Source organism: Canis lupus, chromosome 34 (assembly GCF_048164855.1).
Source record: "Canis lupus baileyi chromosome 34, mCanLup2.hap1, whole genome shotgun sequence".
In the NCBI taxonomy this organism is placed as follows: Eukaryota; Metazoa; Chordata; class Mammalia; order Carnivora; family Canidae; genus Canis; species Canis lupus.
The window spans coordinates 11,098,849-11,118,021 of record NC_132871.1 but is presented as its reverse complement, the minus strand read 5'-3'; the positions used below and the strand labels follow the sequence as shown (position 1 = coordinate 11,118,021).

Below are 19,173 nucleotides of genomic sequence, written 5' to 3'. Positions count from 1 at the left end.
CTTTAGCCAATAGCACTTAGTAGTTTGTTTTTCCTCATTTACACTAGTCTTAATAATCAGAAATAGAACATTTCACCACTCCTTAAAACCATTAACTATTTACTACAGTATCAGAATAACCTTTTCTATTTTAAAGGGTACTATACAATTACAGCACGTCACTTGTTGCATTCATTTTACTAATCCCCTTTTAATCTTCTTCCATATTTCTTTCAAAGATATTTCTCATAATATTTGATTCTATCATGCAATTATATTTCTCTGAAGTACTCTTCATTTTCAAGCAATGTACATCAGAATTTGAATGTTTCAAAACAAGAAGACTCGGGGCACCTGAGTGGCTCAGTTGGTTAAGCGCCTGACTACTGATTTTGACTCAGGTCATCTCAGGAGGGTGAGAATGAGTCCCGTGTCAGGCTCCATGCTCAACAGGGAATCATCTCAGGAGGGTGAGAATGAGACCGTGTCAGGCTCCATGCTCAACAGGGAATCTGCTTGAGATTTCCTCTCTCTTCCTCTGCCCTTCCACTCATACCATAAATAAATAAATAAACAAACAAACAAAAACAAAAAACAAGAAGACTTCAGCATGATGCTACTAAAATGTTTATGGGTCAATAATGTATAAAACCTGAGATTCACCCTCCCCATAAAAGATTATATTCCATAGTTTCAGGTTCCTATTTCTTTAATCTATGTATTTATTTATATACATGCATTTGATAGAGAAAAGTTGATGCAGAAAACTCTGGCTTGATTCTGAGCAGCTGAATTGTATGTTCATATTATTTTTTAATTTCCTTATTTGCAAGAGGAAGAATTACAGCCCTTCCATATTTCACAAGGATATCTATAATATAAAATGTTGCTATTTACTTAATTATTATCAGGCAGTGAGCTAGGCATAAAAATTATGTAAATAATTTTTAATCATCCCTATACCCCAAAGAGTAGGTATTATATTTCCCATTTTACAGTTAAAAAAAACAGTCTCAGAGAGGTTGGGTGACTTGCCCAAGACTGCAGAGCTAGAATTTAAACCCAGTTTTGTGATCTCAAAAACTCTGGTCCCTATACCATAATGCCTCAGACTATTAACAGATTAGATTCATTAAAATACCTATCAGATATAAGATATTAGATCATAAAGATGAATTTTTAAATAACAAATGTTATTTTATCAAATTTTTAATAAACTATGTACAACTTAGAAATATTTGCCATATACACCATTCCTATATATGTCTCCCTTTGATTTCAATTTTTTTAATAATGGAGAAGAATGATAAAAGGAAGATGAAAAGGATAACCACGCTGTATTTAAGGTCCAAGAATTATCATTCTGGATGAAAATTTTTCCCAATCCTTAAAACATCTATTAAATCCAATGAACTACTAGTAACTATCTATTCTCACAATACCTATTTGTCTCCCAAAATTAAAAATTACAAATGGTTTCAGGTTTTCCTGGATCAGGAAACTCTAATCTCTGATTAGAACCTCTAAATGTCACTATTTCTCTGAATTTGAAAAGCAATGTCTGAACAGAAGCATCATAATTTGCTCTCAGGAGTCTATAGATTAATTGTTTCGTGCGCTCTTCCTAAGATTTTTCAGGTAGCCACATCATCCACCAAGACACTGTCTGAAGAAGTCTAGATTTTTAACAAAAAGAAACTGCTGCCAGATCATCTTTATTTTCCTTAACAAAATACACACAAGAGCACAAAATTCACTTATATATCACCATTATTTTACAAGTATAAATAATGCTCAGAATTCAAGTACAGTCAAGTGCAGAGATATTTCCTATATGTTAATATGTAAACATAAGCTAGTTATATACATCAAGTGCCTTTGGCCCAGCTGCAAAATAAGAAACATCAAAAAAGAAACACTGCACTTGACTGTTCAGTTGCATTCTTACTGAGAATTTGTACCAATGCCTATATAGTTACAGTTAGAACTTTCCTACCACTTAATGGAAATGCCTAAATAGACATCCCACACACACAAATATCTCAAGAATTAAAATTCTACCCATTTTTAACGAATAATTATTAAAAATCTTAATTGTTTCATTCCTTAAAATGAACACCATTAGAACTTATTCATAACCAAAGTTCTTCCTATGTCAAAATGGTATTATTTACAGGTCACACATAGAGAAAATGAGAATGCTACTTTGTTTACTTTTAGAATGGAAGAAAACATCTAAAAGCGGGCTAAATAGTGTGGGTCTTTATAATTTCCAAAGGATCTTACTTTACTGATATCACTCGCCTTTAATTTAACACCCAGGAGCTACAACTCTGATATATTGAAATAGTCAAGCAATTTGAATTCAAATGATATCAAACACATCCTTAGAGGGAGAGAGAAAGGAAAAAAAAAAAAGAAAGAAAGAAAGAAAGCACCACCTAGAAAGCAATGACTGACATCATCAAGACTACAAATATCCAGTTGAAGGCACGTGAAAGCATTTACTACATGGCCATCAGAGACTCTCCACTGAGTTCAGGATTAGGAATAGGATCGGCTCTGGGGACTACTGATTTGGCTTCATTCATTGAGGTGTCCTCATTCTCAGCCTCTTGCTTCTCCTCTGGTTCCTCTGTGCCAGATACTTTTTCAGTCCCTTGGTTTGTCTGCTCTGTGTCTGATATTTTCTCGTCTGTCTGCTCTGTACTGTTATCAAGAACATCTTGTTCTTCTACAGATTCTGAAAAGATAAAGGGTCAAGACTTTAGGTATATTCAAACATTAAAACTGCTAGATAGATAAACAAAAGGTAAGTACACACATACACGGACAAAGAAACAAGAGAACTGGCCAACATTATCCTTAAAATCTTTTAAAATATATACGTAATGCCCTATTACATATAGGAATTGGTATGAATGAAGGGGAAAAAATAATTTGGGGAAAACCAACCCATAAACATACTTTTATCCAAAGTTTTCCTGAAATTAGGGAATTTTCACAGTATTTAAGAGCCTTCCTAAAGATGCATTTGAAAGTTAAATGCCAAATATATCAGATGAAGTCCCAACAGATTGATGTGCTGTAAGACAACAGCCCAGCAAATAAAGCCAATGTACTGACCCCCCAGATTACATTTCCTGAAGGAATTGTCTCCCTTGCACACAGGCAACTCTGTAAGCAATAAATGTGTGTGTGTGTGCATGTGTGTGTGTATGTGTAGTGCTATTTCCCACATTGATTTACCTTTCTATTATTGAAACACTAAGATGGTCTGGATCCACCTTTTCCAAAGGCATGACAAGTCTCCCCCCATCCCTCTACAAAACAAGTTCTCAGGATTTAAACTACTGGGTCAGAATATCCTATATACCTAGAACACAAGGAAGCGAAAGTTAAGAGTCTTTTGCCCCTCTCTCCATAGAGGAAGCTAAGTGAGGGTCTTGGTTCCTATCTAAAAATGTATTCCCTTTAAGTTCTCTTGAGTTTCATTAAATTAAAATCCCTTAATAATAATAATAATAATAATTTTGTTCAGTAAAGTCTCTTTAATTTTTTAAAGTTTAAACAATGAAATGAGAGAGAGATTGTCAGAAGCAGAAAGCTTTGGGCCTCCTAATTTTCTTTTTTTTTTTTTTATATTTATTTATTTATGATAGTCAGAGAGAGAGAGAGAGAGGCAGAGACACAGGCAGAGGGAGAAGCCGGCTCCATGCACCGGGAGCCCGATATGGGATTCGATCCCGAGTCTCCAGGATCGCGCCCCGGGCCAAAGGCAGGCGCCAAACCGCTGCGCCACCCAGGGATCCCGGGCCTCCTAATTTTCAAGTCAAAAATAAAAATCTAGCTTTTGTTTTTGTAATAAATAGTAACAAATATTCTTGTTAGGAGAAATATGGCTAAACCACATTGGCCCAACAAATAAGCAAATTTTACTAATCTCGTAAAAGATCCCTTATGATATACTACAAGTGTTATTAACTCAAAAAATCTGAAGGAAAAGCCAATCTACATTAGTAAAAAGTTCAAGTTTAGCTCCTTTACAGTACATGTCAGAGTCTTGCTAAATAAATAAAATGAATTAATAGTTTTGCAAAGAAATTATGTGCTATATGCACAATGGAAATGGAGGTCTTACAAATTCATGGTTTTACCATAATCAGTTTTAATAAATACAAATTATCTATATCTCACACACTCATACCAAGACTTTAAAATATTTAAAAGTAATTATTTCTTTAAATAGATATCCTGGACTCTAGTTTACAGAATCAATTAAAACCTCTTTCCTTCTTTCACACATAGAATGCAAGTCTAAAATTCCAGTTAGGGACATCCAATTTAATGAGGTCTTAATATATGAAAATTCATACAATCACAAAACATAGTGAGGAATTGTTCACAAATCCCATTTGTGCCACAAAAATGCTATTTTTATCTTAAAAGGAACTGAAAATGGCATTGTAGTACCACTTGGAATCTACAAAAATCAAGCTAGAAAGACAGTAGGTGAGTTTTGTTATCTGAACGATCCAGTACACAAATGAAGAGCAGAAAGTGCAAATGAAACTCTCTGGACATGTACAGATCATTTCTGCCACAAGGGCAAACAAGTGCTTCAGTGGAAAGTTTCAGGAGTTGCCAACCATTTGTAATTCTACCCTCCCAGAGTCACGGTTTTCCACAACTCTCTGGCCATTGAGCAACACCTACTTGCCAAGAACTTTATAATTTGTTTTATTTTAGAAAGCCTTCTGAACAAATCAATAAAGCCACACGAAATGAAAAGACAAAGAGCTCAGGGTTTAGGACTCAACTCACCAATAAACATATTTAAGTGAATATAGGCTCAGATAATTTGTCATATTCTGTATGACCAATCACTTTAGTACTGAACTTAAATGGGAGAAGTACTCAAGTTCATAGTTTATCACATTTAAGCTTTGTGATGTAACTATTTTCAGAAAGAGACACATCATTGGTCAAATCCAATTTAATTAAACTCTGGGGTCTTGAAGCAGATAACACAAAAAGAAGTACTACAATACTTTAACTCTTAAATGCATAAAGATGAACTCTAAGAAGCACCATGGGTTATCACAATTAGAAAATGACATCATACACAAAGCTTGCTTGTCAATACTTTACTGTATTTCAAAGCCTTAAAAACTGGTGAAATGATGGGTAGGGCTTGAAAATAATCAAAAAGCCTATTGATGACTACTTTTCTTCCCCCAGGTTAATTTGTGGAAAAGTAATTTTAAGAGCAGTAATACTACAGAAAAACTGCTAGGTGTCATAATGCCTATAATGCAGACATCAGTCTAAACGACACAGAGAATTGATTTTTGGATGCCAAATGCCATTTTGTGAAAAGTCATCCAAACAAGATTTAAGTGGATTAGGTATGCAAAAATAACAGAATTACATGTTTAAGAAGTAAACCACAAAACTTTATAATAAGATTATTAAATATATTCCAGAAGTATTTACTTTACTTCTATGGGAGAATATCATTTGCCTATTTTAATAAAAATAGCTATTTTTTTCTGTGAAGTTGCAGTTTAGAATAGCTTGGTGGAATGTTTATAGCAGCAATGTCCACAATAGCCAAACTGTGGAAGGAGCCTCGGTGTCCATCGACAGATGAATGGATAAAGATGTGGTCTATGTATACAATGGAATATTACTCAACCATTAGAGATGACAAATACCACCAGTTGCTTCGATGTGGATGGAACTGGAGGGTATTATGCTGAGTGAAGTGTCAATCAGAGAAGGACAAACATTATATGGTCTCATTCATTTGAGGAATATAAAAAATAGTGAAAGGGAATAAAGGGGAAAGGAGAGAAAATAAGTGGGAAATATCAGTGAGGGTAACAGGACATGAGAGACTCCTAACTCTGGGAAACGAACAAGGGGTAGTGGAAAGGGAGGTGGGTGGGGGTATGGGGTGACTGGGTGACAGGCATTGAGGGGGGCACTTGGCAGGATGAGCACTGGGTGTTATGCTATATGTTGGCAAATTGAACTCCAATTAAAAAATATACAAAAAATATAAAAATAGCTTGATAATATAAAAATACATTATAGAAGATGTCAATATTTGGGCATAAATACTAAAAAAGAAACCAACCCTTGTGTTCACACTCATTAAACAGGCCTTTTCTCCCCTGTGCAACACCAGTTTAAGACTAAAGTTAAAATAAAGTTACCTGAATGATCAATACCATCCGTAAGATAATTTTCAAAATCAACATTGGCATCCACAATGCTAAGAAAACAATATATCATAATGTGATAAAACAAAAATGACCTACAGAATTTTCCTTTCCCCACTCCTGCCCCCTGCCCCCTCTCCCTAATGTTCTTGAGAGAAAAAGCTTTTTCTACCCAATTGTAATAATTGGTTTCCAGTTGTTTGGGCAAAGCCTTAACTCAGCCAGACAACCCAAACTCATAAAACTGAGTATAACTGTGTAACAAATACCACTGTCTTATCTATAAACCACACACATGCAAAAACATGTTAAAACGTCACATTACCTTTTGGGTTTTATTCTAGCTCTTGAAAGAATAATTTTCTAAGAAAATTAAATAATAGTCTTGCAAAACAAATTCATATATTTCCTCTAGAAATCTATAATTTCCACAGGAAAAAAGAAAACAAAACATAATTCTATCTAGTTTATACCTTTGAAAATCCTTCATATTTTGGCGAATTCATTTAGATTCTTGTTTTTTATTTCTTTTTATAATAACAATTACAAAAATTTGTCCTGCTAATGCACCAAACTTTTGCCTTGTTAACACATCAGTAGCCACTGTATGTGTAGACTTAAAAACTTACCCAAAGGAGAATTTATTTTATTTTTTTTTTAATTTTATTTATGATAGGCACACAGTGAGAGAGACAGAGAGAGGCAGAGACAAAGGCAGAGGGAGAAGCAGGCTCCATGCACCGGGAGCCCGACGTGGGATTCGATCCCGGGTCTCCAGGACCGTGCCCTGGGCCAAAGGCAGGCGCCAAACTGCTGCGCCACCCAGGGATCCCGAGAATTTATTTTATTAAAATGGACAGTTTGTCTTTGAATTCACAGATCTTAAAGCAGTTTTTACAAGACTTTTTGCCTTAAGGAAAATGGCCAACTTATATTAAGGAACAAAGACAGGAATTTCATCTCAAAACTTAACCCAGTGACTCAATGACTAAAATTCAATTAAATAAAAACCACCTATGAGAAAAATCACTCATACTGAACACACAGAATACTGTGTAATACTAATACTGTTATCTACCACTGGTGAACAAATCCATTAGATGAGTAAGAAATGTCATTATTAGGCAAAATGTAAAACATTAGGAGAAATTGTTTTAGAAAAGAGAATCAAGGGGATCCCTGGGTGGCTCAGCGGTTTAGCGCCTGCCTTTGGCCTAGGGCGCGATCCTGGAGTTCCGGGATCGAGCCCCACATCAGGCTTCCTGCATGGAGCCTGCTTCTCCCTCCTCCTGTGTCTCTGCCCCTCTCTCTCTCTAGGTCTATCATAAATAAATAAATCTTTAAAAAAAAAAAAAAAAGAAAAGAAAAGAGAATCAAAAGGCCAAAAGATCTCTAGGTCTACAACAAACATGCAAAAAGATACTATCGGTAAGTTTACATCCTGAGGAAGCTGTATGGAATTAAATATCAATAAAGGTACAAGCTTTTTGGATGTGGTAAATACATGATTCAACAAAATTTACATTATCATATAGTTCAATTTCCTAGAGCATAACAAACAACAGTAAAAACAGAATTTTCTCTAGTTCAACATGACCTTACAGTAACAGTATATTGCTTAAAAGAAAGAAAAAAAAGAAATCAGATTACCAATAAATTTCACCTTATTTAAATGTTACTTATGCTTTTTTTGGTATTGATTAAAAGCCATGTTTTATTATTAGCAAGTTATTGCCAGTTGAACAAAAACTATATTTTATTAAAATAATTACATAAGATCTAGACAAATTAAAACAATATTAACATAAATAAATACATACATACATAAATAAAACAATATCAACATTTTTCAAACATGCTAGCCTAAAATCACTCTGCTGGTACACTAACAATCTACAAACCGCCTATTCTATATATTGATCATAGTTAACAACAACAACAAAAAAGCTACACATCAAGTATTTTGAAAAGCACATTTTAAAAAAGCAAAACTGATAAACTACTTTAATGTGGCCTAGAAGAGATTCACTACTCATTTAGCCATAAAAGAAACTGAGCAACCTAAAAGTAGTTGATTACTTTGGCACACCATGTCTAATATGCTCTTAGATAGAAAGATAATCCATAGTCCTAATTTCTTATGTTTCTTTAATACAGCATTGCCAAAGCACCTGGATACACAGTTTTAGAAGAAAAGTCTAGGAATCCAAATGAGTAATTAATGAGAGAAAGTCCTTCTAGGTCTCCTTCTTTGATGAAAACTTTCCAAGGTTTCATATGTTGTTCTAAAGATTGATCCAAAAAGTTTTCAAAAGCCTTGTGTCTCATCCTAAAAGCAAAATCTTCCAGTAGCAGAACCAAGACAAAACTCAATTTCGAAGTCTTGCATCACAGATTGAAAAAAAAAAAAATAGTTGCTTCTAATGACTCAAGATTATTCATATAAATAGTTACAGAATATTTCTTGAAAGGAAAATTCAGATGGAAGAAAATTACCTTTTGGTTCCCTCTGTGAATTCAATACCTAATCTCTGCAATTTCTGCTACTATCAAGGAGCTATTTCACTACTTTAAATAATATGAAAATTAAAGCAGGAAAGATTTTTTTTTAAGACCTCAAGTTTTTACATTAAGAACATAGAAATCAGAAATCTAAGCCCTCACATACAATGGCTGTCAGCACAGAGAGATGATTGTGACAATATGGTGTTACTGAATAGTTCAATATAATCATTAAAGGTATGCCACCAGGGTTTAAAACAAATGCAGCTTCATCTTTCACCTGAACACTTCCTAGTCAATTGGAAATGGTAACTGTATATCATAGTGGTGAGATAGTAGTCTTGGAGAAAAGTTTCAATCTTCTGGAAAGCCAAAGAAATAAGGTTCTCATAGCCATTTTGGTGAATCCAAGGAGAAGTATGAAAAGGTTACTAAACCCAAGACTATCTTAACCAAATGGAATTGTTGTTTCAGTTTCTAGCCCTACAGAGGTGTTAGACCTTGCCTCAGGTTTTGTCTTCACCTATTAACATTACCTTATTAGGGCTGAGTTTGAGCCAGTTAGACTTCGTTCTGGAGATTTCAGATAGAAAATGAGACATCTGAGGTATTGCTCCTCCTAGATTTGATGAGAAGGAAAGGTATAGCTGGGTGTTGTTTGCTAACTATCCATCTCAACCTTAGCAGAAGATATTAAAGCATGGAACTCATTATCAAGATTTTTATTTTGCTGGCTGTTTTGTTTCCTTTTTGTCTCAACTATTAGCTTTCAAATATTCACTTTAGCTTTCATAAGCAAGGTTACTCATGGAAAGGACTTCAATTTTTCTTAGGCATCTTCAGTATGAAATTCTTTAGTTTTCAGTTCCAAGAGGCTACAATAGCAAGGCAGCTGATTTGCATGTGACAGCATGCAGCTCAGAGCATGAATTAAGCAAAAGAAAAAACTGATTATGTTTGGAGTTGATGCTGCAGACGTGGAGTGGAGTAGGTGAAGGTACTGATTCCATGTTGATAGTATACAGGCTTCTTGTCATGACTATCTGTGTTCAAATTCATTTTAATACATGTTAGTAAGCCAAAAGCCAAGCCCAAATCAATACATATATTTTACATTCATTCTAAGTTTAAAAAAACAAAAAAGGTACTCAAATTTTCATACTAAACTTCTCACATCTGAAAATTCACTGTCTCATATTATTATTAGTTAAAGCCGTTTTTTTCACTACTCAGTGGTTATATAAAGAAGAAATCAAATATATGTAAATGAGAATTCCTAGAAATTAAAAGAATGAATACTGACTGCTAAATAAACTATGTGAACTAAACTTCTAATATGGATTTTTTTTTCTATATCAGACATAGCACCAAAATATCATGGCCTGTGCCATACTTTTAGCATCTTCATGATTCAGAGCTGCTTAACAAACAGCTCCCCACCTAATATTAACAAGAAATAGTTGGCAATAGTCAGATCTTGCATCTCATCTTTTCCATTTTTTCATGAAACTTCCTCAAGAAGTCCTAAAACAATTACAAGATGAGTTCTAAAAACCAATAAATTCTGATAAATTTTGTTTCCCTAAAATAAGGCTGTCTTACATCAAAGGTATCCATTAGCAATATTAATCTTGAAGACCCCAAAAATTGTTGCAAGGGAATATCAGTCCTATCAACATAGTACCCAAAGAATGCAAGGATGACTTTCCAATTCCAAAGTTTCCTGCTTGGTAACCTTACCAATTCCAGTGGTAGGCATAAAGCTATTTTATCAATGTTAGTTACAAATCTTATCAGAACTTAACCCTTTTAAAGTAGTTGAATAATTCTTATAATCTGCTTCACTTAAATAAATTGCAAAAATGATTCCACGAAAAAATTACGAGTCAAATCTCCCACAGTTACACGTAGATGTCAACCCATAAACAAATGCTTAACTAGCTGTTGCTAGATGCTGCTTAACACAGTATAACCTGTATTTTAAAACTGAAACACACCAGACCCATCACACAGGAGGCTAGAGTATCAGAGCAATAGCTGATACATGCATGCTGCAAAATCTCATAAATTAATCCATTCTTATCTAAAAGCATTATGCTTTTATTGTTAAATAGCAAATATCATTAAGAGATAAAAATTTTTAATTAACATATTCATACCTTCAGTGATCTGGTTCTCTGATGAAATCACACTTCCTGAGGGCAAGGGACCAAGTGAACTTGAGCTTTCCACTGCCTGTCTCTTCTCAAAACTAAACTCTGGAAGCCTTGGAGCCTGAGGTCTAGTTTTTCTTGCAGGATTCAAGAAAAAACAGTAGGCACATCGAAAAGCTGCAGAGAATTAAAAAAATAATAATAAAATAAAACCACAGACCAAAAAAAAACTTTCATGGACTAATCAGATAGTAATTGACTACTTTTGCAAAGTAGTTAAAGAACCCTTCAGAAATTATTTATCCCTTGTGAAAGTACTTCTGGTTTTAATAATATTGCAGGTGCTCTAACAAAAGCTAATTTTCAAGCACACTTTCTAATTATTATTAGAATTGAAATATTAATTTTAAAACAGTAAAGATCATAAGTTACATGGCAGATTATCTAATAGCAAAACAATCTATAATAACCTAAAATGTTTTACAGAAATTACATTTCTAGTCACTAGAATCCTTAAGTGTTTTCAAGTCCAGAACCTTGCTCACTTGCCCAAGAAAATGTAGTATGTCATATCTGCGAAGCATAATTAATTTAGTACAATATTTTTTAAATAGTAGCTGCACATGAGAATCACCTGAGGTGCTCTAAAAAAAACAAAAACAAAAACAAAAAAAAACCTGCCTCCCCACCCCAGATCAATTAAAACAGACTCTTCATAGGTGGATCCTGGGCATAATTTTTAAAAAGCTTTTCAGGTGATTCAGATACACAGGGAAGTTTAAGAAAACTGACCTAGAAGTTGTACACTGTATAAGGAAAACATCTGTATTGTTTTTCCTGCTTGCTCTGTGTTGTAAAATAAGAACATGTCTGAAAAATACATACAGGGATAGTACCTAAAACAAAGTGACATTTACCTAGAAGTTGGCATAGAATGAAATATTTAAGAGTAAAATATTTAAATCTAACTGCTCAATAATTCTTACCAATGTATTCAAATTCTTCTTTCAAAGCCATGCCATTATGAGAAAAACACTGCTGACATATAAGGGCATATCTATACCAAAAGAAAAAATGAATATATCAGTTACAAATGCAAACCCTGGAAAGGCTACTTTAGCCATCACAGCTAACTTATATTTAACATAACGAAATACGTCAAAACAAATTAAATGTTACTTAATAAACAATACTCTTTAAACAACAGCCAAAATTTCAACCCTTTTAAAATATAATTTATACACCAAATAAAAAACAAAGCAACAGTCAAATGAATATATCCTTAGCAAATTAACAGAAATATATTCAATAACAGAACACTTAAATTTCAGTATTTCCTAACATGTATGTCTGAAGATGACAGACCCCAAATCTGTGGCCAGATAAGATAGGAAAAATTAGAAACTCTTAGAGATTCACAATGAATGTTATTAAAACCTCTGAGAAATCTGTAACAAAGAAATGAATTTGTTTAGTCAAATCCAAAGATTAATTTCATACATGATGATTCCTAAATCTATCCTAGTTCTACATCTTCCTCATTTCCTATTTATATATATATATAAATATATACTCTCTCTGTTCTCTGTGTATGTACTTAACAAACACTTGGCCCTATCAAATAATAACTTGTCTGTTTTGAATAATATACAATTTATTATATTAACATCAAATTCAGTCTTTTTATTAAAATGATAATATTAATCATAATCTTGTCAAATATCTACTCTACTATCCCAAGTATTTTTTTTTTCCTAAGTATTTTTTTAAAGTTTACACTACGGCAGTTACTTTGCTCACATCATGTTTATCTTCCTAGGATTATCATAAAAATCAAATGATATAATAACTGAATAAGTATTTTGAAAACTAAAAGTGTCATATGTAAATTGTCCTCATTGTTAAAAAAAAAAGTTGTCCTCATTGTTGTTAAAATCAATTCCAGCACTGACATCTATAAAACTCCATTTCTTACAACCTACCATTTTTTCACTATTTGTTTGCTCTTCAAAAGTTTCAATGAAATGATGCAATGTCCCTAAAAATAATCTTAGACAATGTTATTTTCTCTATATGTTTTTCTGTATTTTATCCAGATTTTATCCAAACCCTTACTGAAAAACAACTGAATATTTACTCTGCAAGGCTATAAAATATTCTATTATGTTCTAAAATCAGGAAACAGGAGCAACAAGATTGTAGAACATCCCGTGCATACACACACACACACACACACCCTGATCAATAAACTTTTTCCTCATTTTCATTTACCTACCACCTTAATAAATATTACCTGTTCTGTGGACCATCACCAACTAAATATTCAACAATTCTATCCAGAGCACCTCGTTCTCGGGGGAGAATGGGTCTTGCTAAAGGTGGACCTGGAGGATGAAGACCTAGTAAACAAATAAATGCATAAAAAAAACCTATATGTATAAAATATACTAACATTTTAATTTAGTTACCAAGTACTACCCATGTTTGTCAGAACTTTTAAGAGATTTTAAGAGAATAAAAATAATAGTGATTCTTATACATCTCTTCAGAGCACTCAAGTTTTCAGTAAAAATACTACACCAAAAAAATGTTAAATTATGTTCTATATCAAAACCATCAATATAATCTATTTAGAAATCAAGCTATATTGGTCTCTGCACAAGCTAATTTTTTAAGTGCCCAGACTCTTATTAAAGAGGGCACTTGTGAAGAGCACTGGGTGCTGAATGTAAGTGATGAATCACTGAATTCTACTCCTAAAACCAATATTGCACTGTATATTAACTAAAACTTAAATTTAAAAAATAATTTAAAGATAAATTAAAAATTTAAAAACATATATGTGTGTATGAATAGATATAACTAAATAGATTTTTGTAGGATTACAAAGGTAATAAAATATAAATAAAATATAAAATAAAATATTTTAAAGGAAAAATATAATATATAATAACTTAATGTTTAATAATTTAATAATAAAATACATATTAAAATTTATGTAATAACAAATTAGGAGACCTCCATTTGGATTGGATTAAGTATTCAGAGGACCTTTGTATAAGAACAGGGGTCAGACTGGGACATTGGGATGGCTCAGCAGTTGAGCATTTGCCTTTAGCTAAGGACATGATCCCGGGTCCGGGATTGAGTCCTGCATTGGGCTCCCTGCAAAGAGCCTGTTTCTCCCTCTATGTCTATGTCTCTGCCTCTCTCTCTGTGTCTCTCATGAATAAATAAATAAAATCTTTAAAAAAAAGAACAGGAGTCAGATTTACCTTCCCACCTAAAACAACTAAAATACTATGCAAAATATATAATGAAATAGTTTTAAAGACATTAAGTATCAGGCAATGTAGGATAAAGATCCTTGAGAGACCAAAACCAAGTAAGATGAGACCTACAATTGCCCAAGCTTGTTGCCTGGAGAAAATTTCCAGCAGCTGAGGGAGGGTAAATTCAGCTGAAATGTATCAGTATTCTTGAGTTTGAGGAGGAAAAAGCTGGAACTCTGGGAGACCAAGGCAGTTGGGTTCACAGGAAGAGAATGCACAGAGCAAGAACACCAAAGTTCTACAAAGGATCTCCAAGACTGTTCAATACAATACTGACTGTCCATGTATATCATGAAACCATCTGAGTATAGAGAAAAAAAACTGCCCCCAAATATTAAAGGTAACAATGTTCACATGGAGCCAAAGTATTGCATGCTCTCACCAGCCAGAGTGGAAAACTTCCTAAGTCACAGGCTATTGGATTAAGTATTCAGAGGACTTTTGTATAAGCACATAAAAACATCCAGCATTTAGTAAGATAAAATTCTAATGTCTGATATCAGATTAAAAAATTATTAGACATGGAAACAAGAGAAAAATACAACCCATAATGAGAAAAATGAACCAAAAATGACCTAAAAATGAGTTTATAGAATTTGCAGACAAATATATTAAAATACTTATTATGACTATATTCCCTATGCTTAAGAATCTAGAGGGAAAATTCAATGTGTTTAGTCAAGAAATGGAAAAAAATTAAAAGACCAGATTCAACTTCTACAAATGAAAACTACAATGTTTAGTATGAAAAATCTGCAGATGGGATGAATAGTAGTTTGGACGTTACAGAGGGAGGGAGTTGTAAATTTGAAGATAAAGCAATAGAAACCATACAAAATGAAATACAAAGAAGAATCTAAAAATTTTGTAAATAAACAAATTATCAGCAAGCTGTGGAACAACTACAAGCAGCCTAATATACATATAACTGGAGTCCATAAGAAGGAAGGGAGAAAAGAAAACAATACTTGAAGAAATAATGCACAAAAATTTTCTGAATTTGATGAAATCTATAAACATTCAAACCTAAAAATATCAACAAACCCTAAGCACAAGAAACATAATTTTCAACCAGGCACAGACAATCAAATTGCTTAAAACCAGTGATAAAGAAAAAATGGCAAACCAGTCAGAAAAAGATACACTAGGGATGCCTGGGTGGCTCAGCAGTTGAGTGTCTGCCTTTCACTCAGGGAGTGATCCTGGAGTGCCGGGATCAAGTTCCACATCAGGCTCCCTGCATGGAGCCTGCTTCTCCCTCTGGCTGTGTCTCTGTCCCTCTCTCTCTCTCTCTCTCTCTCTCTCTCTCTCGCACGCGTGCGCTTCCTCTCCCTCATGAATAAATAAATAAAATCTTAAAAAAAAAGATACAGTATATACAGAGAAAGATAAGAATGATAGATTTCTCATCAGAAAATAAACCAAAAGACAGTGAAGCAATATTTTCAAAGAAAAACTATTATTTTTTTAAATAAAAGCAAAATGAAGACTTTTTCAGACATACAAAACTGAAAGAATTCATTATTAGCAGAATTGCACTATAAAAATGTTAAAAGACAGAAGAAAAATGACACCAGACAGAAAGAGGTAGTACAAAGGAAATAACTGAAATGGTTACCATGTGGGTAAACAAAATTATTACCATTTAACTTTCTTGAAAGACAACTGACAGCTTAAAGGGAAATCTATCACTTGTTGTAGAGTTTATAACATATATTGAACTATACTGCATGGCAACAATAGCACAAAGGCCAAAACAGGAGAAATTTAAGTATATTGTTGTTAGATTCTCAAACTATTTGTGAACTGGTATTATATCACTTGAAGCTGAACTATGTTAAGTTAAATATACATACTGTAAACCCCAAGAGACCCATTAAAATAACATGAAAAAGCAATATAGCTAGTAAGGCAATGAAAAAAGAAAATGATAAAGACACTCAATTTGAAAGAAGACAGAAAACAGGGAGAAAAGTAATAGAAGAGAGGGACAAATAGAAAAAAAATGGCACAATAGAAGATTTAAACTCAAACCCAGGGATCCCTGGGTGGCGCAGCGGTTTGGCGCCTGCCTTTGGCCCAGGGCGCGATCCTGGAGACCCGGGATCGAATCCCATATCAGGCTCCCGATGCATGGAGCCTGCTTCTCCCTCTGCCTGTGTCTCTGCCTCTCTCTCTCTCTGTGACTATCATAAGTAAATAAATAAAAATTAAAAAAATAAAAAATAAAAAAAAATAAACTCAAACCCAAACATCCCAATCCTGTTTATGTAGCCTGAACATCCTCACTCACTATGAGCCACAGAATGTCAGAATAAAAAAATAAGACCAGATAATATTGCTTATAAAGAAAAAAAATTAAAAACAAAGACACAAATAGGTTAAAAATAAATGATGGGGGGCACCTGGGTGGCTCAGTCAGTTAGGCATCCTAACTCTTGGTTTCAGCTCAGATCATGACCTCGGGGTTGTGGATTGAGTTCCATCACACTCCACTCTCAGTGTGGAGTCTGTCCGGGATTCTCTCTCTCCCTCTCCCTCTGCCCCTTTCCCTGCTCTCTGTCTCTCTAAAATAAATAAATCCTTTAAAAATAATAAATAAATAAATAAACAAATAAATAAATAATAGGAACAATATATACATAAATATGCTAACACTAATCAAAAGAAATCTGGAATAACAGTATTAATATCAAACAGAGTAGACGTCAGAGCAAAGAATATTATCAGGGATAATTTTATAATGACAAAGGAACCAATAAATCAAGAGAACATAATAATCCTAGACATATTATATGCATCATAACAGAGCTTCAAAACACATAAAGCAAAAAAAACTAACAGAACTACAAAAAGAAATAGACAAATACATAGTGTGCGTGTGTATATATATATGTATACTATACTTATATACATAAATACAATGGTAAATACATATTTATATACATGCACACACAATAGTTGGAGATTTCAACAGCTTCCTCTCAAAAATTAATAGAATAAACACAGAAATCAGTAATGATATATAGAAGACTCAAACAACATTATGTGCTACCAACTTGTCCTAATTGACATGTATAGTCACTCTATCCAACAGGAACAGAATATATATTCAAGTGGAATATAAAATATTTACCAAGACAGATGATATAGTAAGACATAAAAGCCTCAGTATATTTATGAAGATTCAAACAATACAAAGTATGTTTTCTGACCATAACAAAATTAAATTAGAAATCAGTAACAGAAAGACATCAAGAAAATCTCCAAATATTTGGAGACTAACACACATTTAAATAAAGGAAGGTTCAAAAAAATCAAAATGTAAGTTAGACAGTATTTTTTATTGAATGAAAATGAAAAAAGAAACATCAAAATTGTGATATGCAGCCAAAGCAGTGGGTAGAGGAAAATTTGTAACACTAAAACATCTATAAAAGAGGGCAAATCTAAATTTCTGAATTCAGCTTCCACCTTAAGAAACTAAAAAGGAAGAGCAAGTGAAACCCAAGATAGAACTTAAAAATAAGTAAATAAAGAGTATAAATTAATAAACTAGAAAATACAAAACTAATAGAGAAAATCTGGTTCTTTTGAGAACATCAAAACTGATAAACCTCTAGGCAGACTAATTAGGAAAAAAAGAGAAGATACAAAATACTAATATCAGGAACGAGAGAAATGGCATAAATCTAAATTGTAGATAACAAAAGGATAATAAAAGCATATTATGAATAATTTTATGCCAATAAATTCAAAAGTTACATGAAATAGACAAATACTTTGAAAGACTACCAAATTAGCATAGATCACTCAACTAGAAATAAGTATTCAATATGCTAAAATTGTATTAAGAATTTTTATATCTATGTTTCTGAGAGATAAGTGTAGATTTTCTTCAACTAAATTTTTAGTTAAAAAAAACAAACACCTTCCACAATGAAAACACCAGACCTCAATGCTTCACCCTGTAAATTCTACCAAATATTTAAGGAAGAAATATAAATTCTATACAAAATTGTCTATAAAACTGAAGATGAGAGAATATCTTCCTATATCTTTGATACCAAAACCAGACAAAGATTTTATAAGAAAAAAATAATATTATAGACCAACATCTCTAAGGAACATTGATGCAAACAATATTTTTTGATGTAAACATTTTTAACAAACTTTTAGCAAATCAAACCCAACTGTATATATAAAAAATAAAACATCACAACTAAGTCAGATTTATCCCAGGAAAGCAAGGTAGTCTAACATTTTAAAAATCTGTCAATGTATTTCACTACATTAACAGATGTTAAAACAAAAAATAAACTAAAACCTCATATGAGCATCTCAATAGATGCAGAAAAAGCATCTAATAAAACCCATCATCCATTATCGATAAAAATCTTCAGCTAACTAGAAATTGAAGGGTACTCCCTCAATGTGATAAAAGCTATCTATATAAAATAAAACACCAACAACAAAAAGACTGTACAGCTAATACCACGCTGAATGGTGAAAAGATAACTGTTTTCCTCCTAAGATCAGCAATAAGGAAGAATGTCTGCTTTTGCCACTTCTTTTCTTTTAAGGATTTTTTTTTAAGGATTTTATTTATTTATTCATGAGAGACACAGGCTGAGTAGGAAGCAGGCTCCATGCAAGGAGCCCTACGTGGGACTCGATCCTGGATCCGGGATCACGCCCTGAGACACTCAACTGCTGAGCCACCCAGGCATCCCAAGGATTTTATTTTTAAATAATCTCTACACCCAATGTGTGGCTTGAATTTACAACCCCAAAATCAAGAGTTGCATGCTCCACCAACTGAGCTAGCCAGGCTCCCCTGCTTTTGCCACTTCTATTCAACATTGTACCAAAGGTTCTAGCTTGTATAATAAGCAAGAATAAGAAATAAAAGGAACCCAGATTAGAAAAGGAGAATTATCTTTATTCACAATGTTGATACCCTATGGAAAATACTATCGA

At 33.2% G+C, this 19,173-nt stretch overlaps 1 protein-coding gene across 6 annotated transcripts in view; it reads right to left on the bottom strand.

Annotated features, from left to right (window-relative positions):
• Positions 1-1,678: 1,678 nt before the first annotated feature.
• Positions 1,679-19,173, bottom strand: part of LNPK (lunapark, ER junction formation factor) — a 77,945-nt gene continuing 60,450 nt past the window's right edge. For 3 of the 6 annotated variants that reach the window (XM_072811066.1, XM_072811065.1, XM_072811070.1), the window contains 4 exons: positions 13,155-13,260; positions 11,848-11,918; positions 10,868-11,038; positions 1,679-2,722 (listed from right to left, as the gene is read on the bottom strand). In XM_072811066.1, coding sequence (XP_072667167.1) covers positions 2,487-2,722; positions 10,868-11,038; positions 11,848-11,918; positions 13,155-13,260 — 584 coding nt within the window. In that variant the 3' untranslated portion in view covers positions 1,679-2,486. Of the gene's footprint in view, positions 2,723-9,244; positions 9,328-9,356; positions 9,752-10,867; positions 11,039-11,847; positions 11,919-13,154; positions 13,261-19,173 lie in introns of those variants that run through there. The other 3 variants (XM_072811068.1, XM_072811067.1, XM_072811069.1) reach the window with 3 other exon arrangements.